Source organism: Tamandua tetradactyla, chromosome 7 (assembly GCF_023851605.1).
Source record: "Tamandua tetradactyla isolate mTamTet1 chromosome 7, mTamTet1.pri, whole genome shotgun sequence".
Taxonomy (NCBI): domain Eukaryota; kingdom Metazoa; phylum Chordata; class Mammalia; order Pilosa; family Myrmecophagidae; genus Tamandua; species Tamandua tetradactyla.
In genome coordinates this window covers 37283856-37310711 of record NC_135333.1, presented here as the reverse complement: position 1 = coordinate 37310711, position 26856 = coordinate 37283856, and the positions used below count along the sequence as shown (strand labels likewise).

At 46.1% G+C, this 26856-nt stretch overlaps 1 protein-coding gene across 11 annotated transcripts in view; it reads left to right on the top strand.

Moving 5' to 3' along the window:
• EFCAB6 (EF-hand calcium binding domain 6) overlaps positions 1-26856 on the top strand; it is a 357426-nt gene that overhangs the window by 320095 nt on the left and 10475 nt on the right. For all 11 annotated transcript variants that reach the window (XM_077169111.1, XM_077169107.1, XM_077169109.1 and 8 more), the window contains 2 exons: positions 11128-11355; positions 25142-25372. In XM_077169111.1, the coding sequence (XP_077025226.1) occupies positions 11128-11355; positions 25142-25372 (459 nt within the window). The remainder of the gene's footprint in view (positions 1-11127; positions 11356-25141; positions 25373-26856) is intronic.

The following is a 26856-nucleotide window of genomic DNA, read 5'->3' as shown; positions in this document are numbered from 1 at the left end:
CAGCCCATATCTTCTTCATGTCCTCCCTCAATTTATTGATTTGGTTTTTGAAGAGTTTTTCCATTTCTGTTCGTATATTCAGCATTAGTTGTCTCAGCTCCTGTATCTCATTTGAACTATTGGTTTGTTCCTTTGATTGGGCCATATCTTCAATTTTCCGAGCGTCATCCATTATTTTCTGCTGGTGTCTGGGCATTTGATCAGATCTCCCTGGGTGTGGGACCCAGCTGGTTGAAAGGTTTTTCTGTGGAATCTCTGGGCTCTGTTTTTCTTTTCCTGCCCAGTAGGTGGCGCTCGTGGCGGTCGTTTGTCTGCGGGGCAGTCGGCCCGGGAAACCGCGCGTGGAGGCGGGGGTCGCTGGCCGTGGCTTGGGGGAGTGCCGGTCCAAATTGCCCAGCTGGCCCGAGATGCCAAGCGTGACGGGAGGGCCCCGCTATCCAATGTTCCCAGTCAGACCGGGGAGCCACGTGCGTGGAGGGGACCCCAGACGCCAGCCACCCCAGCCGGGAAAACGTGCACCCCTCGGGTATCTCACAGCAGTGGATTCTCCCTACCCGTTCAGCCGTTCCAGAATGGGGTACGCTGTCTTTTTTGGTCTCTGTCGTGACTCCGGGAGCTGTTTTGTATTGTTTCTGTTTCTTTAGTTGCTTTTCTGGAGGAGGAACTAAGACCCGCACGTCTTACTAAGCCGCCATCTTCTCCGGAAGTCTCTGGATCTGTAATTTTAAGTCTCATAAGAGTTGGGAAATTTTCAGTGATAATTTCTTCCATTACTTTTTCTCCTCCTTTTCCATTCTCTTCTCCTTCTGGGATACCACAACATGTATATCTGTGTGCTTCATGTTGTCATTCAATTCCCTGAGTCCCTGCTCATATTTTTCCATTCTTCCCTATATTTTCTTTTGCTTATCAGATTTCAGGTATCCCATCCTCCAGTTCACTAATCCTATTTTCTGCCTCTTGAAATCTAACATTGTAGGTTTCCACTGTTTTTTTCATCTCTTATACTGTGCCTTTCATTCCTATAAGTTCTGTGATTTCTTTTTTCAGGCTTTTAATTTCTTCTTTTTGTTCATTCGTTGCCTTCTTTATATCCTCCCTCAGTTCATTGATTTGATTTTTGATGAGGTTTTCCATGTCTGTTCAAACATTCTGAATTAATTGTTTCAACTCCTGTATCTCATTTGAGTTGTTGATTTGTTCCTTTGACTGGGCCAGTATCTTCAGTTTTCCTAGTGTGATTCACTATTTTTTGCTGGTGTCTTGGCATTTAATTACCTTAATTAGTTTATTCTGGAGATTGTTTTCACTTTTTTACCTAAGATTTTCTTGCTGGATGATTTTGTTGTCTGTCTGTTCTTTGACATTCAGTTCAGCTTATTCTAGACCTCTAGCTTAGGTTTTGTTTAACAGATCAGAATTTTTCAGTTCTTGTTTTCTTGTTTCTTGCCCGGCCTGTGTGGTGCCTTTTTACCCCCCTTAGGAGGGTCTACTTAGGTGTTATAGACCCCAGTCAGATTTCCCAGACCAAACTGGCCTCCTCTCAGGAGGATAGAGTCACCTGCGTCCGTTTTCCCTGAGGATGAGACCCAGCAGGTTGAAAGGCTTTCCTGTGAAGCCTCTGAAACCTATGTTTTTCCTATCTTGCCTAGTATGTGGTGCTTTTCTGCCTGCGGGTCCCACCAGCATAAGGTGATGTGGTACCTTTAACTTCAGCAGACTCTCCCTGCTGGGGGCGTGGTTGAGAGAGAGGAGAGGTTGTAGGCTGGCTTTTATCACTTCTCCAGACCCTGAGGTTTGAGTTCCTTGAGGGAGGGATTCCACCTGAGCTGGGCCCCACCCGTCTCCTGGGGAAGGTACAGGCTCCAGATAAACACTCAAACAAGCTTAATTCTGCCTTTGCCTAGGGCATTGGAGCCTGAGAATCCCTGCAGCTGTATCTAAAGAGTAGTCAACCCATAGAAGCACACACAAAAAAGAAAAAGAAAAATCCTTTTCAGAGCAGGATCCCCATTCCCCGGGTTTGCTAATCAAGAGCTTAAGTTGCTCTGTGTATCTCCAGGTCCTATGGGCCCCCTCCTTTCCTTCAGTGCCCAGAGCTTTTCAAATCCAAAAAAAATCTGTTTTTTCTTTTTTTCATCAGCCCTGCCCCCTCTGTGCCGGGGCAAAAACCAGCAACCTCAGCTTTTACTCGAGGTTCAGCTGAGCTGGGGGCCTATTTTTAGTTGTCAGAATTTGTTAATTAATTCCACAATTGGAGCTTGGTTGTGCTCAACCCCTGCTGCTGGTAAAGTCTCTTTCCTTTTCCCTCTGGAAGCAACCTGTGGGGGAGGGGTGCTGGCCACCATGGCTTAGGGTCTCACAGTTCTGGGTGGACTTGCAGCCGGTCCAACTTGTCCAGACTGGGGTACACTGTGTGTCCAGTCACTGGCGTGGCTCCAGCAGTTATCTGTACTGTTCCTGGCTATTTATTAACTGCTCTGGAGGACAAACTAAATCCAACACCTCACTAAGCCGCTATCTTGGTCCCATAGATATTCTTTTAAGGTTAAAAAAAAATTTCTTCCAAATTCAAGTTTATTATAGTGAGACTCCAGCTCCTCCACCCATGCAGTCTGGTCACCCCACTTCTGATCTGGAGCCTGTTATTGGGAAGGAGAAGTCCCCCCCCACACACACACACACCAAACCCATATTCACAGTGGTGTGGACAGTCAGCCTCCAAAGTGAGTGCACTGCTTCCTGATGCCACTGGGCACACAAGGAGCTTGGCCACACCAAGCTTCCTTCCACCAGACCCCATGGGGTGGTCGCGTCCCCCCCTTATCCATCCAATTCCCCATTCCAAACATAGCCATTTCAGGCAGAAGAGGACCTGATGCAGTCAGTGAGGTTGGGAAGAAAGTGTATTCAAACTAAAAGTCTGATATAGATTATTTTAATTTGTATGATCAAATTTTCTGAAATGCAGAATGTGCTATATTTCTGGAGGTGCTACCTCTGGCCTCAGGCCTGTACAAGGCCAGCAGAGAGGCCCCAGCCAGGCTCCATGAACCTCTCTGAGGAATCTGCTGCTATTTCTCAGATTTTCCACCTGCAGTTGTGGGTCACTCCAGTACTCTCAAAGTGTTCTCACAAGCCTTCACTCCAGAATCTGGGTTGGCACTTTCTTCAGGTCTGCCCTCCGCCAGGCAGTTGTACATATATTCAAAATAAATGGACAGCCAGTCCAGGCAGTTCCCCCCTTTACTTGGTCTCTGTAGAGCCGCTACAGTCTAATTTATCATGAAGCTTTTAGATCAGTTTAGCCCCAGTCTATTGGGTCATGATCTCTTTGTTCTATCAGAAAGCCAGGAGAATTCATTGTTGCAAATAGATCTTGTAGAGAAAGTCCAAAATCTAGGTGACTCCAGTCTTGACTATCATCATATACCTATGAGGCTAACTAGCAGTTCAGTTATTTATGTTCTGGCTTCAGTGTCGCATTACATGTGGGAATCTTAACATGAATTCATTTGCTGAATTCAAACATTGAATTCAGCAAAATTCAATGTTTGCTGAATCTTAACATTCAGCAAAGTGGGTGAGCTGTGTGCCGGGCGCTGGGCTAATCCAGGGGTTGCAGGCTGGTAGAGGCCAGGTACACACACTTTCACTTCTGCTCTTGGGAGATGAGCGCCCCAGTAGAAGGGGCTTTGACCACTCATGAAGCCAATCGGAAAGTTCCATCCCTTGGCTGTTATTGAGCCTGCATTTGAATGGTCCGTGCTGAGAGATTAAGAGGAAGAAGCAAGTCACTTCCTGGTGATTGCATCTGCCCAGTTGCTGCCATCTTGTCACTCCCTCATAGACTTGTTATTGAAACCATGGCTGATCTGTGTCGTGCCTTAGCTGTGAGCCAGGCACCATTCACTGGAAGCTCTTTGCGTCAATTAACCCATCTTGTCCTCACAACATCCCTTTTAGGGGTGAGTGCTAGCATCATCCCCATCTTACAGGTAAAGAAACCAAAGCCCAGGCACCCATTCACCATCACACTGCTAGAAGAGGCAGGGATGGGATTTGAATTCAGCCAGCTTTGAGCCCATGCTCAGCTTCCCGCCTGTGAAGTGGGAACAGTTTTACCATCACTGCATAGGATTGTTGCGTGGAATGAGTGAGTTAATGTGGAAAGAGCTTTGTATGGTACCTAACATAACAGACACCACATGCTTGCTTTCATCTTATTCTTTCATCCTATCCTGCGTCTATGAGTACATGTTTAATGTTTGGTAATGATGTGATTATATGGTGTGGAATTTATTTGGGTGGAAGGATTTATTTTAATAGTTTCATAAATGCCTTCAGCCTTGAGTTTATTGAATCATTAAAAGGTCAAAGTGGTGACTTAAAATGTTTCCCTTTTATTTCTCTGCATTTTATGGCAATTTCATGCTACAGAGGGATTTGTGTATTAGGGTGTTTGCCAAGGTCTGGGGAAGAATCCTGTGTGAATGTCGAGGGCAAGCTGTATGACTGAGGTAAGTGCCGATGAAGTGCCAGGAGGAGGAAGGGGCCCTAGCTGGGTGTGGTGGGGACCACAAGGGCAGAAAAGGCTTTCTGGGGAGCTTGTGCGAGTCTGGGAGGAAGAGCAGGAGACAGGTACTGGGAGACACGGGGGTTGGAGAAAGCACCGCCTGTGGGAGTGGGTGAGAGGGCTCAGGGGGCCAGGAGAGGGCGGCAGGTGGTGGGGCCGGATGGTGAGCAGACCCAGGGGCTGGGGTGCCAGACTGGTCTGCCTCCTCCTTGCTTGCCTCAAGGGCATCGAAGTGTCAGCTTCTCAAGGACTGGTGCTTTGGACTTTCATCCCCTGCTCTCCACCCAGAGCCTGAAACAGTGCACGTAGCAGGCCCTTCATAGAGATCTGTAGGTCATCACATTTCTGCTTTCCTCAGGCTCTGTGTTCTTGCCCACTTGTAGGCAGCTGGGGTCATGATAAACTCAGAAGCGCCTGGGCTTTTCCATGATAATGGACCATCTTGGTTCCATTATCAGCTTACAGGAGAGTAACCAGGACACAGGAGCTTCTGGGCTTCAGGGCAATTACCAGGTTTGGAGAAAGCTTCTCCAGGGCCCTGGCCTAGTACCTCGGAGAAGGTGGTGCCTGGTGAAGGGCTGAGCCACCAGGACTGCCTTGTGGTAGGAAGCACTTGTCGAATTGAATTGAAGCTTGACTTGATTCCTGCCCTTTCCAAATGAAGTTTTGGGCTCTTCAGATTTACCCAGAAAGAATCCTTGCATGGTAAGAGATCCCAAACCGAGACAGCAGTCCTGCCCCAGAGAACCTGCAGTTGACTCCCGTCTGGAAACAGTGCCCTGGATTCTATATGCCAATTCTGCATCACTTATGGGGGCACCTCCTGATGGTCTAGAATCTGCTCTCAGGTGTGTGGTGCAGCTCACTGCATTGCAAATGTCAGTTCTCACCCAGCATCAGAGGTGCAGTCGGTACAGCTGCACATAGAGCTTCCACTTTATTTTCCTCTGGATTTTTAAATGTTTTATCTTTCCTTTTCTCTTTTTTTTTTTTTGACAGAAAGTTTTGCTGCTGTTGTTATTTTTAACAGTCATTTATTCACTGTAAATACAAATGAAGATACAGTACAATTAATTTCTTTGCTAATCAAAATATTTGATCAAATGAAGCTATTTTTCAATTCTTAGAAGTAATTATATCGTTCTTTAAAAGGAAGCGAAGGAATTCATTACTGAGTATTTCTAATTAGGAGTTTTTGCTACCTGCTGTGTTCTTATTCTATATCAAGCATCAGGACTTTTTTTTTCTTCCTGAAAGGGATTATGGAAGAAAAACTTTTTAGTTGTTTCCCTAAGTATTCAGGACAAAACTTAGTAGATGAATCACACAGCATGATTAGATAATTATAACCTTCATAATAGTTCATTTACAGACATATTTCTAATCCAACCACTTTGTCCAGCCTCTTGCCTCTAGTCAGGTGACTGCCATCCTGAACACCCAAAATGGCACAATGACTAATGTGACCAAGGAGTACGGAAGGTAAAAAAGCTGTGTTGGACAGCCTACCTCTTCTTTCTCTGTACTCTGAATGCATTCCCTTTTATGTCTTACTAACTAGAAATTCAGAACTGTATCAGTCAGCTCAACATAACCAACAGCCTCAAAACTTCAGGGGCGCACAACAGTAAGCACTCATTCAGCTTTCATATCGTAGGGGGCTGATCTGGGCTGGGCTCAGCTGGGCAGGGCTCAGCTGGGACGTCTTTGCACCCCTGTCCTTCATCTTCCCCCTCTGCTCAGGATGCTAGCCAGGGCATGTTCTTCTCAGAGGTGCTGGAAGAGGTGCAAAGGGACTTGACCAGTCACACAAATGCTTTTTAAGTCTTTGGTCATGTTATGCTTGCTAACATTTCATCGACCAAGCAAGTCATGTGGCTGAGATCCAAAGGCACTCAGCCTCTTTAGTGGGAGGACAGAGTCCCATGACAAAGGATGAGGATATGGGAGGGCTGAAGAAATGGGATCTTGAAGGTAATACATAAGGAAACAAATATATATGTATACCTCCATCTCCAACACTACTGGATTTTTTGACAATTCAACCCAAACCCTACCCCCACCCTTGTATATTCTCCATTGCCTGTTGTCTAGAGAAGTTGCTTTATGGTGGAAAACTGAGTTGGCCAAGAACAAGACTGGACATAATTTGTCAGAACATTAAAAGGCTCTTTTTTGGAACCACCGCCCCTAATGGAGCCATTGAAACAAGGGTATAATAAAACCATGAATGAGAGAGAGCTAACAAAATTTTCAGCTCAGATAATAACTAGGAGCATGACCTGTGCCTGGCTGGCTCTTGCTCTTGGCTTAGCTCTCATCCCAGGTGCTGCCACCTTCCCCTTAGCAGGTTAGGTAAGGATGCTTCTGGCTTAGAGTTTTCTGCCACCTTAAATGTGAGCTCCCTGCAGCAGAGACTGGTTAATCCATCTGTGTATCCCAGGTGCTGGTGAGCGCAGAGCCTTTCTGACCTGGGTGGGTGCTACCTGAATTTTTTTTTTCCTGGAATGACCGTGCAGGGCAGTTCTCTCTGGTGGGTGCGGTCAGTCCCACCTTACAGATGGAGAACCTAAGCTCAGAGAGGCCAAGCGACTTGCATGAGGGCCGCCTGCCTCTGCCTCCCCAGTCAGGGCTCACCACCTTTAGGGCAGCCTCTAGGGTGATTCTGTCCTAATGGTACAGTTTAGAACGACAGGTTTACAGTGTAAAGCTGTGACTTGATTTTTACTAAAGGAGGCGTGTAACTGAGAAGCACCCCATAAAAATGAGGGGGCTGCTAGTAGGTGCTTTGGCAATTGTACACTTCATATGTTGCAGCATTATTTCTCATCCCAGCACTGGTCTGTGTGCAGCCTTGAAGAGGACTGGAATCTCTGTTTGGCGGTGGTGACCCTTATTTCTCTGCAACAACTAAAGACAACAGTTGTTTGCTAAAACAATGTCCCTTGAATACTCTTAAATAAATAAGAAAATTTCTTTAAAACATATAAAGCATTCTCTTAACAGATCAGACCAATAGTGCATAAAATGCCTTAAAAAAAAAACATTTAGAGCTGCGCATCATGCTTAGTGCTGGGAGCTGAGCCCCGCTGGGGCGCACGCGGCTCTGGACGGGCTGGTCCTCTCGCAGACACAGCAGCCTGGGCCCAAAGTCGGTGCCTGGCGCCTCTGTCTCCCTCACGTCCTTCTCTGTGTGTTGCAGCTGTAATTCCTGTCCCAAGAGTGCTTTTTATGTAAAGCATAGTTAATATTGGAAAATGTCATTTGCATCTGAAGATAGTGGTATCTTTTTTGATTAGGAGGAACATTTCTTCTACTTACAGAAAAAGCATGATTTTTTTCCCATTCAGATTCAGTGCTCATGTGAGGAATGTCAGGGATGCAGCAGCGCCAGACCAGGAGCCATCTGTTCCCCACCCCACCCCATCCCTGGTGCCTTCAGGCCTGGGGCACGAGGCTGGCAGCGGCTCAGCAGCTCCACTAAAAGGCGAAATGTCAACCAGAATGTCGGCGCTTTGCAGGTGCCACACCAGTGCCCTTGGCAGGAGGCCCAATGGGCTTCATACTCCAGGACCCAAGGGGTTCTCTGAGTACTGTGGGCCTGGGACCTGCACTCCGAGCCCATGACTGCGGTGCCCTGTAGGGGAGGGCTCAGCAGGGTTCTTTGTTTAATAATTAGGTTTACAAGCAGGGGCAAAATATCTTCCACTGGCAGCAAAACCACCCCCATGAAAGGGAGACATCGTGGTGGCCCAAGGGTCTTCCCTGCCCACGCACCTGGTTGTGCAGGGCCGGCTTCTCCTTTGATGACTCCTTTGTGGACTAAGGCTCCTTGGCCTCCCGGGCCCCACCCAGGCATCGCCACAGCCCAGACCATCCATGACTGTGTATCTTGCAAAATTGAGAAAAGCGGTTGACTTTGGGGTCAGGCAGCCTCTGAGCTCTCGATAGGCTCTGAGACTTGGGGCATTTCTTGACCTCCCGAGTTTCAGCTTGTGGAATAAGGGTAATGCTCCATCCTGCCCCAGGGTTCTAATCAGTTTCTGCCTGCACTTCCTCCAGCCCCCGGAGCAGCCCGTGGTTTCCATGGCACAGCACCCCCCTCCTTCATAGTACCCGTTGAGCAATAACCTCCTTTCACCTGGCAGAGGCTCCACCTGTGCCCTCTCTGGCCCCACTGGACTCTCAGATCCACCTGGGCAGAGATGATACTTAGGATTATTTCTTACCTCTGCATCCCTGGCACCTAGCAAAGTCCTGGGCATGTGACAGATGTTCCATAGGTGTTTGTTGAATGGCTTATTGGAATAATAGCTCGTCGTTATCAAGTGATCTTTGTTTAATAATTAGGTTTACAAGCAGGGGCAAAATATGTTCCACTGGCAGCAAAACCAGTGTATTACGTGTGGTCGCAGGTGCTGGCCTGCCTGCCTCAGGGCTCTGGGGTTAAAGGTGGCACGAATGATACTCATTAGCCCTGTTTTATGGATGAGGCTGCACAGGTGGGAGCTGGAGACTGGGACACCCTCTCAGGACTGTGCATCGTACTCGGGAGCCCCGTCACCTGCCCGCCTCTGCCCACAGCGACCCTTCCTGTCACACATTTTGCATTGTTGTATAATTTATTTAATAATACATATATCATTTAATTTATAATATATAATTACCATTGCTTTTATAGCATTCATCTTCTAAGTAGAAAAGTACTAATTATTCACTTTGGAGAATTCAGAAAATGCAGAAAAGTATAAAAAAGAAAATAAAAATCATCTCTAATCCCTCCATCCAGAAAATGAATCTTAATACTTGTGTGTGTGCACACCACCTGTGTGTGCATACATGCGTGTATGTGTGTGATACCATTTTGTGGTCCTTTTCCATTTAATATTGCATCACAAATATTTTACCATATTATTAAATTATTCTCTGAAACTCCTAAACAGCTTCATTATAATCCATCTTATAGAAATATCAATTGTTACCCAATAAAGAAGTACATAAATAAAAGAATCACAAGGCAATAAATGCAACAGAAAGCAAGCAGAGACAGGAGAGTGAGAAGGAGTCAGGGAGGGGTGGTGGTGGTAGAAAAACTCTGAAGGACATGAGAGAGGGAGCCTTGGCAATACAGGGCCGTGTGTTCTGGGGGAGAGAACAAGTGCAAAAACCCTGAGGCAAGGATGTATTTGCTGTGTTTGAAACAAAACAAGGGGAACTTTTGACTTGGAAAAGGCTAAACAAGAGTCACTAGGTGGGAACTCAGAGAGTTTTGGGGAGCAGACCAGTGGGAGGACTATTGCGAAGCTTTGTCTTTTACTCTGAGTAATGTGTCAAGCCAATTGAGAGTTTTGCCTTGATCTTATTTGCATCTTTAAAAGATCATCCTCAGAAGAAAATGACTGGGGGACCAAATGGGAAGCATGGAGATGTTGCAATAATCCACACAAAACATGATGGGGGGTGAGGATGGAGGTAGCAAGGAGTCACCACATGTGTGAATGAATGGAAAGCATGGTCACTGGGATCTGAAGATGGTTAGGAGGTGGATGATAGAAAGTCCTCGGACAGGAAGAGCTGAGTTTCTGTTGACTGACAAAGGAGATTTCAGGAGCAACATGCCTCGTTGGTAATGGCAGTGGTGGCAGTGGCAGAGCAGAGGGTGGGGAGGTGGAGTGAGAAGACTGGGCTTGATCATGTTACATCTGGGTGCCCACTAGACTCCCATGGAGGTGTGGAGTGCATGTTTGACCACAGATGTAAGTGGGGATTGTCAATGACCGGTGGTATTTAAAGATCACCTAGGTGTGTCTCAGAAGGTCCCAAATGAACTGCACAAGGCTGAGCTCTCAACCCTCAGGCAACACCTCCTCCCTACGCTTGTACAAATTCACCATTTTCTGGGTGTGGAAAGTAGGTGAGATGTCCTTTTTCTGGACTTCAAGAGCAAAAAAGAGGAGAGAAGGGAAGGGGGTGAGGGTGAAAGAGGTTAGGGTGAGGATGAGTCCAAGGTTAGAGACCAGGGAATGCCAATTCAGAGGTAGAGGTGAGGAGGAGCCAGGAAAGGAGCCTGGAAGGTATAGAAGGAAAGGAGGGGGGGAAACTAAGAATGCATGTACCAGAGGCCATGAAGGAGGGGGAGGTCAGCTCTGCAGCCAAGCAGGATTGATTTCCCATGGCATTTAGCCACAAGGCAGTATTGGTGACCTTGATGAGCTGTGTCATTTCTGTCTGGGGAATGGCAGCACCTGGGGGCAAGGACTAAGCCTGACTGCAGTGGGTTCCAGAGGGAGCACCTTGACTGGCCATCACCCTGCCCTTGGCACTGACCTGCTCTCATTACTTCTCCACGGCAGGTATGCCCAGCCTTACCTTTCAGCTAAACCCATATCCATGGTTAGATGCCAGTTTCAGCATCTGCCTCGTGTGTGTCTCTTTGCTTATCTTCCCTTTAAGCTGGAGGTCTCCAGGACTTGCCTTGCGCAATGCGTCCAGAGCCAAGAGGTGATTTATTATTTACTAAATGGATCACTTATCCACTTTGTTTTGTCCAGACTGCTGTCGAGTGGGCTGAAAAAATGCCCAAAGGCCCGCCACCCATATCTCCCAAGGAGAGGGCAAAGAGGGACATCCTGGCACGTCTCCGCAAAGCAGTGACTTCCCATTATGGCGCCATCACCCAGGAGTTTGAGAACTTTGACACCATGAAGACAAACACTGCCTCCCGAGATGAGTTCAGGGCCATCTGCAATCGTCACGTCCAAATCTTGACAGATGAACAAGTAAGCAATGCGTTGGCGGATTCTCCTAAGCAATGGGGTATGGGCCCAGCCATTTTGCAGGGTGGTAAATATGCGAGTTGAAGACTGTTCTCTAACTTTAAAACACTTGAAGTTATTATATATTTTTCTCATCTTACTGAAGACTCAGGGGAGCCCTCCGTTTTTGGAATAGGTATGAACTGCACCTTTCCAGTCAGGTTCAAATAGTGTCAAATCAATAGTACATTGAATTAACCTCAGCTCCAGCTACCACTGTCCTTCACCCTTCCCTGGATCATTCTGGGACCTATAAAATCCCAAAAGGGCAATCTGTGTCTCTACCCACTTGAGCAGGGAGCATGGAGCCTTAAGTTGCTGCCCACCCACTTACCACTCAGTCCCTCCAGCCTTGCTTCTTGCCACTTTATGGCCCTGCTGTCAGTGCTTTCAGACTCTCCGGGGCTAATCTCTAAGCAGGCTGTAGCAGCCCACTGCCCACAGGATGGATCCAGAGACCCCCAGTCTAGGGTCCTGCTATCCATCACAGCACCCCCAAAGGAGGGACTCAGCAGTCTCCTCTCTCAAGAGGAGCTCAAAGGCTCTGGCAGCTGCTACCTTGGGCCTCTAGAGCCCTCCGAGCGCAGTGGATTCCCAGAGCCAACCTGGCCACCGTTGCAGTAGGAAAGGAGGAGCTTCAGCAGAGAATGCCACTGCTAGCTGACTGTGGTCCATTGTGGCAGTAATCACTGTGCCTTGAATGCCTTTGCCTCTGCTATGCCTCAAGTGCCGCAACAGTGCCTGGCACCAAAGAATGCAGCAAATCCTGATGAGGGATGTTGGCCCTTAGATGGTTGTCCACATTCACCTGTCCTACCATATGCCTCTGAGCCCCAATGTTACAATTAGGGAAGCAGATTGCCCTTCACCCATAAAACGCATTGCTACAAACCCACCCAAAGTCTCAATGAAGCAGTTCCCATCCCCACAGAATAATTTCAAGGAAAAGGGAGATCCAAAGTCCTTACGAAAGCAACTCTGCCCCCCTGCATCATCCTGGTTCTGCTCCGGCTCCACCCGGGGAGCTTCCTGCAGATTTCCCAGGGAACCTGGGGCATCTTCCACTGAAAAGGTCACTCTTCCACCTCCGAAGTTTCAGGATTCCCGAGTAAAGATTGAAAGTACCCACAGGGAGGGGTGATTATCACACCCCCATGTTCCCCACACCTACTCAGACCTCTGAATTCACTACCTGAAACATGAGTTTGCTAAAGGCAGTAACGATCTGAAAAGCAGGTTTAACTTGCCTCAAGTACCATGTTAATAAAAGGCATTTTGGTATGATCATTTTTATGATGCAAAATAAAGTGTGCTGTCTCCAAATGGTTCTGTCCCACAGAGCAAGCCAAGCAGGATCTATATTTGCAAATACTTCTCTCTATTAGTATAAGTGAATGTGAGCCTTTAAAATTAATACAGTTGCATTTATTGTTCTATGGGGCTGGCTCATAAAGGTTTTACTGATAAAGGTTTTTTTTGTAACCAATAAAGGGTTTTCATTGAATCTAAATTAGTTAAATTTCACTCTAATTATAGATATCAATTAATGACATGCTAACATCCATTACATAGAATTTAATTTTAATTGTCCGCAAGAAAACTTCATAATCCCCAGCACATCAATACCCCTCCAACCCCCACCAAATAAAGCACTTATTTTTAAATGCTGTGTTTTAAAAATAAGCTGACACGTCTCAAACACAGCCTACATCATCAAGAACATCAAACTCTGGCATACACTGTGGTTTAAGTTGGATGATGATGAGCAGAAATCATGCTATATTTGGGAAGGATGCTTCTGGATGACAGGCTGGGAAACAGAAAGCAAGAGCCCTGAGATCCAGATGTTTTCTCCTTGCATGAGTTACTTTCCCGATGACCTTCTTCGCTGAGTAGCACAGTGTCTGTTAAAGTATGACACAGAAATAATTTGCACTCTTAACATGTCTAGACCCATCATGCGATTATTTGAGTGAGTCTGATGAAGGCTGGGACAGTTAACAGCCACATTAAGCAGCATTTCGTGACTTGGTTTATCTACGTTATCATCCTTAAACTAACAATCATGAATCTGAGGGGCTGACTTTCTTGGCTTTTCTTTACTTGACTCTCTGTAAATCAGGTATGGGAGTTGCACATCTTTTGAAACCTTGTGTTGTAGTTAACCTTTCAAGAAAAGGAGAGCAACTTTCAGAGTAGATGGAGTTGGAAACAGATGGGTCTTCGTGGCTCTGCGTAAAGCATGTTACAAAGGCTTGGTCAGTGCTTAAGAAGATAGAGACCCAGAGTGAGAGCCTCTGATTTAGATCAGTCCATAGCAATCACATAAGGACTCCCAATATGCAGTTATGTTAGGGAAAGGAACTGTTAAACATTTCCTGAACACTTTTATGTGTACTTCTAAAACAGACACCCCTAGGAAATGGGAAATATGCTGGTGGAGAACAAAACAATGCTTCAGGAACGCAGACTTGGGTTTTAATCCTATTTCTGCCCTTTGCAGCTGTGTGAACTTGGACAGGTAACTCAACCTTTCTGAGTTTCCACATCTTTTCCTGTACTCCCAGGCTCTTGTAGGTACCCTCCCCTCACCCTTTTGGCCTTCCTCACCCTTGCACACTGCTGCCTCTGCCTGCTCCTGCCCCTTGCCTCTTACCCCTGCTTCCACACTCCAGCCTTTCCTGGCCTCACCTTTGCCTGGTGGAGCTGGCCTCTCCCAATTTGGGGCCCCCCTGAACCCCCATCTCATAGCTGAGCCTGTGCCCCTCCTGCAAGTACGCAGGCACCTAACTGTCTGTCTTGACCATGCAGTGGGTGCTCTGGAGGCAGCATGCAGCTTTTCATTTATTCATTTATGGGGGCCCACTGTTCTCCCAACCTTCAGGGGGCTTGCATGCAGGAAGGGGAGGGAGACACCACTCACTAATAGCACATCATGTGTGTAGCCAGGAGATGCTCCCTGCTGTGAAGGGGAAGGTCACACGCTGAGAGATACAGCAGGGGCCTGGCCTAGACTAAGGACTGGGGAAAATTCTCTGAGGACCAGAAGTTGGGATCCTGGGAGTTGCCTCTGAGAATAAAGAGGAGAGCGCATACAGCCAGAGGGAACAGCCCTGAATTAGAGGAACGAGCATGCTGCTGCATAGGAGTTGCTGTGAGCAGGCCAGTGTGCAAAACACTCTGCCCTCAAGGAGTTTACGTTCTGAGGGTGGAGGGTATATGGAAAGTGTATGGTACGTGAGATGGTGATAAATGCTATAAAGGCAAAAAAAAAAAAAAATGAAGAATGTGGGATAGGGATAGGGAATGGGGGTGCAGTTTAAAATCAGGTTGTTAGGGCAGCTCACTGAGCAGGTGACGTTTGAGAAAAGCCCTAGGGGTGGAGGGACCACCCCGGTGGATGTCTGGGAGCAGAGATTCCTTGGCAGAGAGGCCATAGGTGAAAAGGCAGCAAGGCAGGAACTTGGGAAAAATACGGATCACAGTGTGCAAGGGGAGAGCTGAAAGGAGGTGAGCTCAGAGTCCAGGAAGCAGGAACAAGGGGTCTTGAGTCCAGTGGGGCTCTTTGACCCTTAATTACAGTGAGATGTGAGGACTGGGGGTTTTGAGCATAAATGTGACATGATCTGACTTGCATTTGAAACAGCACCCATGCTACGTGGAGAGCAGAATAGAATGTGGAGAAGTTCTGGACATGGATCCTTTGTCAGTAGTGTGTGGGTATGCATTCCTGTGGGTATGCACACAGAGGATCGGGAGAGCAGAAGCAGGGAGAACAGGGAGCAATCCCAGTGGCTGTGGAGCTGAGAACTAGCTGATTATGAGTGTTTTGGAGTTGGAGTCAATAGGATTTGCTAGTGGATATGGGGTAGAAATGGGGGGAGTGAACTTTGGGCAGAACTGGAAGGATAGAGGAGGCATGAACAGAAAGGGAGAGCTGTGGGTAGAGCACCTTTGGGGGCCGGTGGGGGGCAGTGGAGATCAGTAGTTTGGTGTTGTACATCCAAGCGAGGATGTGGAGTAGGGAGTTGGGTGGACAAGTGTGGAATCTAGAGAGTCCTCCAAATACACCCTTGGGAGTCACGGTGCATAGATAATATTTTAAGCTGGACTGAGGGTCGATGAAGAGAGGAAGACTGAGTCCTGGGACCTTCTGACTGACGAATCAGGGAGATTAGAAAGAACCAGCAAAAGGGACTGAGGGGCTGCCAGTGGAGTGGGAATGGAATGTGGAGGAGTTCTGGACGTAGATCCTTTGTCAGTAGTGTGTGGGTATGCATGCATGTGGGTTCCCTTGCATGGAAAAAATCTTTAATTTGATGTAACCAGATGTATCTCTCTTTCCATTTACAAGTCACCACTTGTAGGCTCTGGTTAAAAGATCCTAATCTATCCCATGGTCATAAAGATTAACCTGTATTCTAAAGGTTTTTAAGTTTTTGTTTCACTTTACGCTTTTAATACATCTGAAATATATTTCTCTTCACACTAAGAGGTAGGTAGGAATCCAATTCAACTCTTCTCCATATGGATGGCCAATTTTCCCAACACTTATTTTTAATTGTTCATGGTCTCCTCACTTAGCTGCAACACCATCTCTGTCATGTATAATTTTCCATATACGTTTAGGTCTATCTCTGGAACCTTTATGCTGTTCTACTGATCTTTCTCTCTGTCCTTGAATTAATACCAACCTTCTGAATTACGTTAGCTTTATAAGTTTTGATATCTGGGTTCATCTTTATCCTTTGCTTTCCACAGACCTTTTAGGATCATCTGGTCAATTTTCACAAGGAACCTCATTAAAGTTTTATAGGAGTTTCATGAGGTCTTTATATCACTTTGGGGAGAAATGACATCTTTTCAATATTGAGGCTTTCTATATACGAACACATTATTATCTTTAATTTAGTACTATAATTTTCTGCCCAGAGGTCATTTGCATCCTTAAATTATATTTTTATTTTAATAAGATATTTATACTATAAAAGGTGTCTTCTTAAGTTACATAATCCGTGTGTTACTGGTGTAGCCACCTTTCTAAATTCTCTTGTCAATTCTAATAATATCTGTGAATAGTGACAGGATTTCTTTTCCAATCTACATACCTTTTATTTCTTTTTCTTGTCTTATAGAAATGGCTAAAACCTCCAGTTCAATGTTGATTAGAAGCTGATAGTGGACCTCTTTCTTTTGTCCTTCATTTTAATGAAATGGTTCTAACATTTCAAAATTAAATCTGAGGTTTCCTCTAGATTTTTTTGTAGATATTGTTTATTGAACTATTAGAAGTTCCTTCTTAGTTCTATTTTTCTAAGAGCTGTTGGCTATGAGTGTCTACTGAATTTCATCAGTCCTTTTCCTGTATTGATTGAGATTGTCAGGTAGTTTTTCTCATTCATTTTCTTAGTATGGTGAATTCAAATATTAAACCACACTTGTATTCCAAGTATTAGCCTAATTTGAACATGATGTATTTAAAATGTTTTTACAATGCTAGATTCAGTTTGCAACTTTTTGCGTGTATAATTTGTGTGAGTGGTGTTAGTCTGTAACTAACTTTCTTTTTTCCTACCACTTTCTGACTTTGGTTATCAATATCATGCTAGCTTCCTAGGTAGGGTCTGGGGTAATTCCATCATTGTTTTGTTTTCCAGAAGTTTTATGAGTGCAGCTATAAAACTTGAAAGTTAAGTAGAAATACTGGTAAAGCCTTCTGGGCCCAGTGTTTTCTTCATAGGAAGATTTTAACTATTGATTTTATATGTTTAATGGCTACAGAGTTATTCAGTCTTTCTTATTTTTAAGTCAGTTTTGATAAGTTATTTTTTCCACTTTTCTTGCTAACCTTTCAAATTTATTGGCATAAAAATTTTGAAAACATCCTTTTCATCTCTGCTGCATCTGTCATTGCACCTCCTTTTCATTCCTAATATATTTTTTCCTGGTTTAACCTTACCAAAATTTTCCTGTTTTTAAAATTCTTTTCAAAGAGTCAGTTTTTGATATTACTGATTCAGTTATATCATGGACTTCTGGTTTATTAATCTCTGCTCTTATTTCTTCTGTGTTATTTTAATTGGACACTAAGCTTTTTAATTGAAGTTGTTTTCTTTTTCTTAATGAGCATTTAAAATATATATTTCCTTCTAATTACCACTTAAGGTGCATACAATTTTTTATATGTAGTTTTTTCCATTCATTATTTTTATTTCGATTTTTATTCCTTCTTTGATCTATGAAGCATTTAGAAATATGCTTTTCTCTTTCCAAATGAATGAGTATTTATAAATTATTAACTTATAAATTAACTACATTTTGGTTAAAGAATGTAATCTGAATTATATCAGTTCTTGGAAATATTTTGAATTGTGCTGTGTTTGTCAATTTTTATAAAAATTTCACGTGTGGATAGAATATGCAGCCTCTAATAGTTCGATGAAAGGATCCATGTATGTTCACTAAAACCAGCTTGTTATTTCTGTCCTTTAAAGCATCTTTATTCTTTGTCTCCTTGGTCTATCAATCGCTGTCTAAGGAATATATCTAAATCTACCACTGTGATGGTATACGTATACATTTTTGTAATTCCATTTACTTTTATTTTATATATGGTCAGAGGTTTTTTTTATTTAAGTGCATACATATTTAGAATTATTATATTCTCCTAGTGAACTGAACCTTTTATCATTATATAAAAGCCTTCTTTATCCCTGGAAGATAGTTTTTTACTTAAAGTTTATTTTGCCTAATATTAATATAACTACTCCAGGTTCCTTTTTGTTTTCTTGATATTTCTACTTCCATCTTTTTATCTTCAGCCCTTCGCAACATGTTTTGTGCATGTGTTATAATTATAAACAGCACATAGCTGGACTTTGAAAAGTCCAATCTAATAATCTCCGACTTTTAGTTGACACGTTTGGTCCACTTACATTTATTGTGATTACTGTTGTATGTGAATTTATTTCTGCCATGTAATATTGTTTTCTACTTAACACCCATCTCTTTTCTATTTTTATCTCCTTTCTTCTTTTAAACTGAGCTTTTATATTGGCTGTATTCCTTCTATTTGTTCTTTTAGTGGTTATTGACCTTGGAATTTTACCATACGTAATAAAACAAAGTCCAAAGTTGAACACTATCTCCATTGTCCTCCAAGCACAGAAGGATATGTCCCCATCAAATTTTAAGTTTCATGTATTCAGTATTTTAGATCTCTTATTTTTTTCTCCACAAATTAAACCTTAGACTGATATAGTGTTACACAGTTAGTGTTTATTTAACATGACATTCATATTTATCAGTTTTTGTTGTTTTTATTCAGTTGCTTTAGGTTTCTTCATCTTTCTTTTTCTCCCTCTTCTTTTTCTTTCTTCTTAAAGTATGTCCTTTAGACATGGTCTGTGAATGGCAAACTCTCTCAGCTTTTATCTGACAAACTATTTTGTCATATTTTTGAAAGGCATTTTCTGGGTAGAGAATTGTGAATTGATAGCAATTTTCCCTCAACACTTTAAAAAGATCATTTTGGGGTGGTGCAATGGTGGCTCAGTGGTAGAATTCTCTCCTGCCATGTTGGAGACCTGGGTTCAATTCCCAGTGCCTCTCCATGCAAAAAAAAAGAAAAAGAAAAAATCAAAAAAGATCATTTTGCTTTCTTCTAGCTTCCATTGTTGTTGCTTTTAAGGTCATGTCTTGTCTTGGTATATTGCAAGACACACCTACTGAATCAGAAACCCTGTGGGTAGGGCTAAGCAATCTGTGTGTTCATAAGGCCTCTGGTGATGTGCTAAAGTTTGAGAACAACTGTTCCAGACTATCTTCACGTTCATCAATTCTCTCATCAACTGTGTGTTATCTATATATTGTTTAACCTATACATTGGTGGTTTAAAAATTTTCAACTATATCTGAAGTCTAATTCTGTCTTAGCTTGTTTTTGCCAATTTATGTCCATGGTGACTTGCATCTTCATGTGTTTGGTGATTATTTCATTGAGACCTTTTAATTGGTTGAATTTAATCTGGAGGACTCACGAGGAGCATGGACTGGGGAGGGTTTTCTCCAAAGATGACTTGAGTTTGCTTCTTCCTGGTGCCAAGGATACTCCCAGCCTGGAACCACTTTAGTTCCTCTGTCTTGACATGCCATGATGGAGAGGCAAAAATAGATTCACACTCCAGATCCTCCGTAGGCAGCTTTCTTCACTGACGCTCTAGCCCTTCAGGTAACCTGGCTGTTTCTGCAGCATCCCTACCTGCTCAGTTCTGTACAGGCCCCAGCTCTTGTCTCCCTTCCCTGAGGGCCTTTAAGATTAAAACTTTGGACTCCCATGATGGACTTTTGCCCTAGGGTATTACTGGCTTTCAAATTTGTGTTCACCTTTAGCAGGTTTTCTGGCCCCCAAAGATTTCCTGTACTTTCTTGAAAACTCTAAAATGCATTTAAAAGTGTGTTTATAAAGCATTTATCCATCAACTGGCTGTTTTGTGGAGGAGGGCTTATTAGAATGTCTAGACCACCATATTGCCTGAGATCTCTTTAAATGATAAACGGTTTAGAAGTGAGGTTTCCATTTTCCAGATTGAGGGTTTTTGGGGATCTTTTATTGTAGATTTCTGTTTGGATTGTATTAGCGCTAGATAACATGATCTGAACCTCTCTTTTTCTGATTTACTTGGAGACTTCCCTTTTTGCTTTGTGTATTTAGGGGGATTCTTAGTTGCAGGTTGTAGAATCCACTCAGGCTACCTCAAGCAGGACAAGATATTTTTTTGAAGGGTATTAGGAGCTTACAGAAGCTCTAGAAGGGCTGGGGAACCATGAGACTGCCCCCACTGCTGGGAACCATGTCAGGCAGGAGAAACCCAACCACACCACGGAGCCCTTCCTCCCCTTGGAAACTCCACTGCTGCTGCCTGCAGCGTGCTCAGCATCTGTGATGCTAAGAACAGGGATGGAGAATCAAGTACCTCTGCTCCTTGCATGCAAGGAGTGCTCATCTCCCAGGGGCTGCCCTGCACCTTGCTCATTTCTGCCTTCCAGGTCTCAGGGAAAGGGAAAATGGGAGTTGTGGCTCCTGCCCTTCCAGCTTCTGCAGGTCAGGAAGGCAGACTAGAAGGGCCAGGCTCCAGAGACCCATGGAGCGGTGGCTCTCCTCCCATGTTCTAGAACAGGGAAGTACAGAGGCAGCTAAGTTGGTGTCCTTCGTGCTTTATCTATGAAATAAAGAGCAAAGATATCATTTGAGCCTCAGGGGCATATACGATATTTAAGGAGAGGAGATGGCATGAAACAGTCATCACAAAGAATGGGAAAGTGCATTTCCTGGGCACAGGTAGGAAGAGTGTCTAGCAGTTAAAGCAGGTCAGTTCAGTGGAGGGAGAGAGGCAAGGAAAGCACAAGTTAGGAAGCACTTGTGTGGAATTTAAACTAGTTCGGAAGGGAGGTGAAGACGTGGGGAGCAAGGGTGATGGATAGGGCTGTCAAAGTGGGAGGATGAATGGATGGAAGGTCTCAGTAAGGAAAGCATGCCAGAGTGGAGGAGCAGAGAATACAAGGGGATGGTCAGAGAGGAAGGTTTAGATTTGAATTTTAGGGTTGCCACAGACATTGGTGACACCTCGGGGTACTGTATCAGTGGTCAAGGGGAAGCTAAGGAATGTCATCATGTTGGCGGGAGCATCTGTGTGTCACAGAGATACCGAATTTGCTAAAAACAATGACAGAAAGCATGACAGAGAGAAAACAGTGAGCCTGCAAGACATAGTGTCCCAGCTACAGGGCAGACTAAGGAGACCCTGAAGATGGGCGGAGGGTAGATGTGGGTGGTGGAAGCCAAAGCAGCTTCCCTCTAGGGAGCCAGAACAGCATCCTCAGGGGAGCGCAGGCTTCACTTGGAGCCTAGAGTTTCATAGAGCAGGCGGAAGATGTCGGGTTTTGCCCCTGAGTACAGTGGAAGGGGTGGGGCATGGGAGGGACCAGAAGGAAAATAGGCACCTGGGCTCCTGCACGAGGTTGGAACTTTGCACGTGACCACGGTGACCGGCATTATGAGGCACAGGGAGGCTTGTTCTAGAAGTCGCAGAGCCTGCTGGGACTAGAGACCCCGGCATGGCACAGGGGTGAGGCAGGGTCTGTCTCAGCAGAGCACAGGAGATTAAAGACTTTAGCTGTCTGGAGCCGTAAGTTAACCCACTTTGTTTTCACCTTTTTTAGTAGGATCTTTTACAGTTTACCATATCTATTTTATGTTTATAACAGAATCTAAAGTTGAGAAAAATCTCTTTCTCCTTCTGATCATACAACTCACCTCCAAATCCACCCCCTGGGTTCCATGTTAATATGCTTGAAATTCAACCCGTTTGTTCACAAACACATACAAAAATGTATTCTTTGTATTAGAATATGCAGCTTGGGCTGCTGTAACAAACGCTCAGCTTGTGTGGGAGTCTCTCCTTTGCTTGGTCCTCACTGTGACAAGGGGCTGCAGGTCCTCAGCCCGGTCCTCAGGGATGGACTGCTCCGAACCTGCCCCCACAGCCTTTGGCCTCAACAACTGGTGCAAATCTGTGCCCACTCTCGGCACAGGCCCGGTGCCAGCTCTTCCCTGGGTGCCTTTATCCATCTCAGCCCTCAGTAATGGGCTGGGGCTCAGTTCTGATTACTCCCTCATGTGGGCACATCTTGCCCCTGTTCCTGAGAGGACAGTGAAACTCCAGCCACCCCCACCCCACATCATGCCCCTACCCCCGTGAGCCGCTCCCCAGCCTTTGCCTCTAATGCTGTGGGCTCCTTCTCCACTTCTGTCCCATTCCAGTGTCTCTGTTGCACTTGAAGAAGGCAGTGCATTTTTCTGCCATTTTTCTGCCTTCTGCCTTTTCTGCCCCATATGTAATAGTTTCCATCTCTCTGCTGAAACCCCCCATATGTCCATACCTGTTTCCCTCCTTTTCCACTAAACCCTTCAGCATATTAATCAGAGTTGTGGTCAAGTCCTGGTCTGACAGTTCCTACATGCAGGTCATCTCTGAGTCAGGTTCTGTGGATTGCTGTATCACTTGGCAGCGGGTTCAGTGTTTTCTTGTGCATGTGTTGGGGGGAAGGGAATTGTTTATTATTATTGAACATCAGGTGTCATGCATAAACAGCAGAGACTGTGGTACAAATCGTGTGTATGCCTGAAAATGGGCATGCCACCTCTTCTGTTGTTTCCTTAGTGTGTGGGGCTGAGTCGATGTGGTCAGCGTAGACCTGCTGTTCTTCCCCTAGGGTCATCCGCCTGCCTGATTCCTCCAGGGGAGCTCTGCTGTGACTGCGCTCAGTGGGAGATGGGGCTGCTGGAGTTTTGTCCTGGTGCCCCAATTCCCCTCTCAGCTTTCAGCAATGCCTACACATCGCACCGACAGGGGCCTCTTTCGACAGCCCTGTTGGTTATTATTTGATGCCAAAATCATGATGGGGGTGCAGGAGTGTCTTGATATTCCTGGTCCAGCCTCAGTTTTAGGCGGGGCCTGACATCCCTGCCTTGGACCCGTGGGGGTCTTGGGCAGGAGACAGTTTCCGGGCCCTCGCCAGTAGCTGCCGACCTCTGCCTCGTGCTGGTGCAGACTCTGGGCCTGGAAGGGTGGGCCGCCTCTCCGCCAAGCACAGGTGGCCTTCACTTCTTCCTCTCTTCAGAAGCGGGGGATCTGGACCTGGTTTCTAGGGATTAGAAGCAGAGGCTCCTACCCCTGTCCTAGAGACAGAGGGATTTTCTTCTGTTTCTTCCGCAGCAGCCCTGGATGTGAGGGGATTGCCACACCTACCCCAGACTCCAGTGGCCTAGGCCTTTGCTTCCAAGGTGATGAGGGGCTGGAGAAGTGGATAGTATTCTCTCCCGCCAGTTGCCAGGGGTGGGTCACATGCCCGGGAGCCTCTCCCCGGTTTCCTGGCTGCCCTGTCTTTCTCTTGAGGGAAGCTTGGCAGAGGCCTTGGAGAAGAGCTTGAGAGGGAGTGTGAACATCTTCGGGTCAGGGTCCCCCACTTATCCTAAACCGCTACACCAGCCCACATTCGGTGTTTCTGAGGGCTGTCATAACAAATAACCAGAAACCAGGAAGCTGAAGAAACAGACATTCATTGTCTCATGGTTCTGGAGGCCAGAAGTCTCCAGAATTCTGTGTGGGCAGGGCTGCACTTCTGAAAACTGTAGGGGAGACCCCTTCCTTGCCTCTTCTAGCTTCTGGCAGTGGCCAGCGTTCCTTGGCATTCCTTGGCTTCACTCTTTCTCCTCTGTATGTGTCTGTGTCTCTTCTTATAAGGACACTGGTCATTGGATTTAGGGCCCACCCTAATCCAGTATGACCTCATCTTAATTTACCTCGTTAGATTCAGAGACTCTATTTCCAAATAAGATTACATTCACACATACCAGGGATTAGGTCACTTTCTCTCGGGGCCCCCTACTTCCACTCCAGCAGATTTTCCTCACTGGTCACAATTAAACCACCATGAATCTACACACGTGATGATGTGACGGAACTCCATGCACACTTCTCACCCATGTCAGTGTCTTGGTACTAATGTGGTCTTCAGTTACATAAAGACATAACCTTTAGGGGAAGCTGGGAGAAGGGTACAGGCTACCACTGTATTCTCCTTGCAACTTCCTGTGAATCTGTAATTATCTCAAAATTAAAAAATAAAAATCAACCAAGAATATTGTCACAAACAGAAACTTTTTGCCTTTTTCAGGGCCCAGAACATTCTCCCTCCTCTCCCTTACCCTCTCCCTACTTCATTTCAGGGATTTCAAACAGACCTAGATGTGGTCACTTTTAATTCGCTTTCGGAAAGCCCTCATGGAGACCCAGAATCCAATTTGATTTCTGGCAAAGCCCAGGCTCCCATGGGGCACTAGGGATAGAAGGCAGGAGACGGCAGCTGAGCTTTCCTTTGCCCCTGAGAGGGCCACTACTCCTGGCGGCTGTGCTCAAGGCTGGGGCCTCCTGTGGGCGTCAGGGGCTATTAAAAAAATCAAATTGGAAGTAAGGTACATTCCTCTTGCCTCTCTAAAAGCCCTCAAGTCATCAAAGTGGCTCATTTAGGATGCATTGAGTCATTTTGTTCTATCAGTGCGGCCGTGTAGTCCTGATACCGTCTGTGGCATCAGACAGTAACAATATAAAGCCATAAAAGTCTCTCCAGTTTTCCGAACGCCTCCCTTTTCATCTTGTGAGAAGACATTTTTTGCCCTTAGGGTGAAATAAATTCTTGATGCAAATACAGTGGCTGGGGCCGTGTCACCTGGTGAGCTGTTTGCACAACTCGCGTGTACCTGGAAGAATGAGAAATGGGCCTGGCTGGGGCTTCCCTGGGACCAAGGTGGGCCAGAGGTTTGATTTGCATTTTCTCCTAAAATGTTCTTATATACTGCAGCTCAGCCACCGTGACTAATCGCAAGATTTAATGGTCTTAAACTGCTCACTAAGGACCCAATTCAATTAAAAAATGTCCTGCGGAAGCCATGAATAATCCTCTTGCCTTTGCTTTTCCAGTCTTCCAGAGGCTTCCACTGGGCGGAGGCAGAATGGGTTTTCTCCCTTTTTAATTTTTTTTTTTTGTCCACTCGGGCCCGGACTCCTGCCTCTGCGTGGGCACTTGCCTTGCCCTCCCACTCACCCCTCCGGCCCTGTGTCCGCCAGGCTGCCTGGGAGCCTGCTGGGCCCTCACATCACACGGGGATGTGACTTCTGCTTCCTTGCCAGTTTGACAGACTCTGGAGTGAAATGCCCGTGGATGCCAAAGGGAAGCTGAAATACCAGGACTTCCTGAGCAAGTTCAGTTCAGGGAAGGCAGAGACCCCATCGGTGACAAGCGCCTCAGGCAGGGCCCAGAGAGGGAGCAGCGTGCCCCCAGGCTCCCGGGGCACCAGGCCCATGGCATCCTCGCCCACCCGAGACCCACAGGAAGAGCCCAAGTCACGGAGCCACCCCTGCGTGAGTACTCGAACCAGGGCCACCATCCCAGCAGCCTGGGGGTCTCCCGGGTGGGCCCGAGGGTTTGCTTGGGATGTCCACAGGGTAGGGAGAAAGTGGGAGGTGGATGTGAGGAAAAGCGCAGGGAAAGAGTCGGGTGGAAAGGAGTAGGGGCTGGGAGAACACAAGGGGAACAAGATGGGCAAGGCCGAGTGGCAGGGCGTGGAGGAAGCCAGCAAACATAGGCAGCACCAACAGCCTCTCTGGGCCAGGAGGGTCATACCTGCCTTGTCATAAAAAACTCCGTGTGTGGGCCCTACCTGTGCCCCAGTGCCCAGGGGTCAATGTTAGACCCAGTTGACAGCTGAAGAAACTGAGGCCCCAAGAGAAGTCCCTCAGTTAGACATAGAGAACCTGGATGTTAAACGCAGGCCTGACTCCTGCTCAGCACTGACCTGCAGCATCAGCCTGGGTCACGGGGCATCGTGACCCTATTATCCAGGACTGGGTCATAGAGCAACCACTCTCTGGCACAGTCCTGATCCCTGGGCCAAGCTGTCTGGCCTGCAATGGAGAAAGGTGCCCGGCCTCCCGAGGCTCTTTCCTCTTCTGCACAAAGGAGTGGCAGTATCTCCAAGGGGGAGGGGGTGAGCGAATCCAACATGGTACATATAAGGAGGCCCCTACCACCCTTAGTGCATGGTCAACACTTATTCATTCGTGCTCACAGTGCACTGAGCAGGTGGAGGTGCAGGAGCAGGAGCAGGCACAGCCGCTTCCTGCCGCCTCCTGACAGAGCTTGGCTGCAGGAAAGTCGGACATAAGTGACCAGCCACATGATGCCCCGTCCCTCTAGGAAGCTGGGCCCTGTGTCACACACTTATTCATTCGTGCAGCATACATTTATTGTGTGCCTTCTCTGTGCTGGGTATTTCCTGGAGCTGAGAATACCACAATGAACAAATGCCCTGCTTTTGTGTGGTTTACATTCTAGTTGGGGCTGATAGGCAATAACAGGAAACATAGTAAGTACTGAGTAGGTTAAAAGGTGGTAAGCAGAGCAGGTTGAAGGAAGTCAGGAGCTCCACACCCTGATTCCTAGGACCTCTGAACATGTGGCATGGCATTGGGGGGATTAAGATAGCAGAAGGAATTAAGGTTGCTGGTGAGCCGACCTGAAGAGAGGGAGGTCAGCCCAGGTTTTGCGAGTCCTTGTAACCACTGATTGTAACCGATTGTAACCACCAGGGTCCTTGAATGGGTAAGAGGGGGGCAGGACTGAAGCAATGCAGTGACCTGCCACTGCTGGCTTTGAAGGGGGAGGAAGGGGCCACGAGCCCAGGAATGCGAGCAATCTCTGTGAGCTGGAAAAGGCCAGGTGAGAGCCTCCAGGAAGGAACACAGAACTGCCAACACCTTGATTTTAGCCCATTTCAGACTTCTGCCCTCAAGAACGATGATGGAAAAAATTTGCGTTATTTTGAGCCAGTAAATGTGTAGCCATC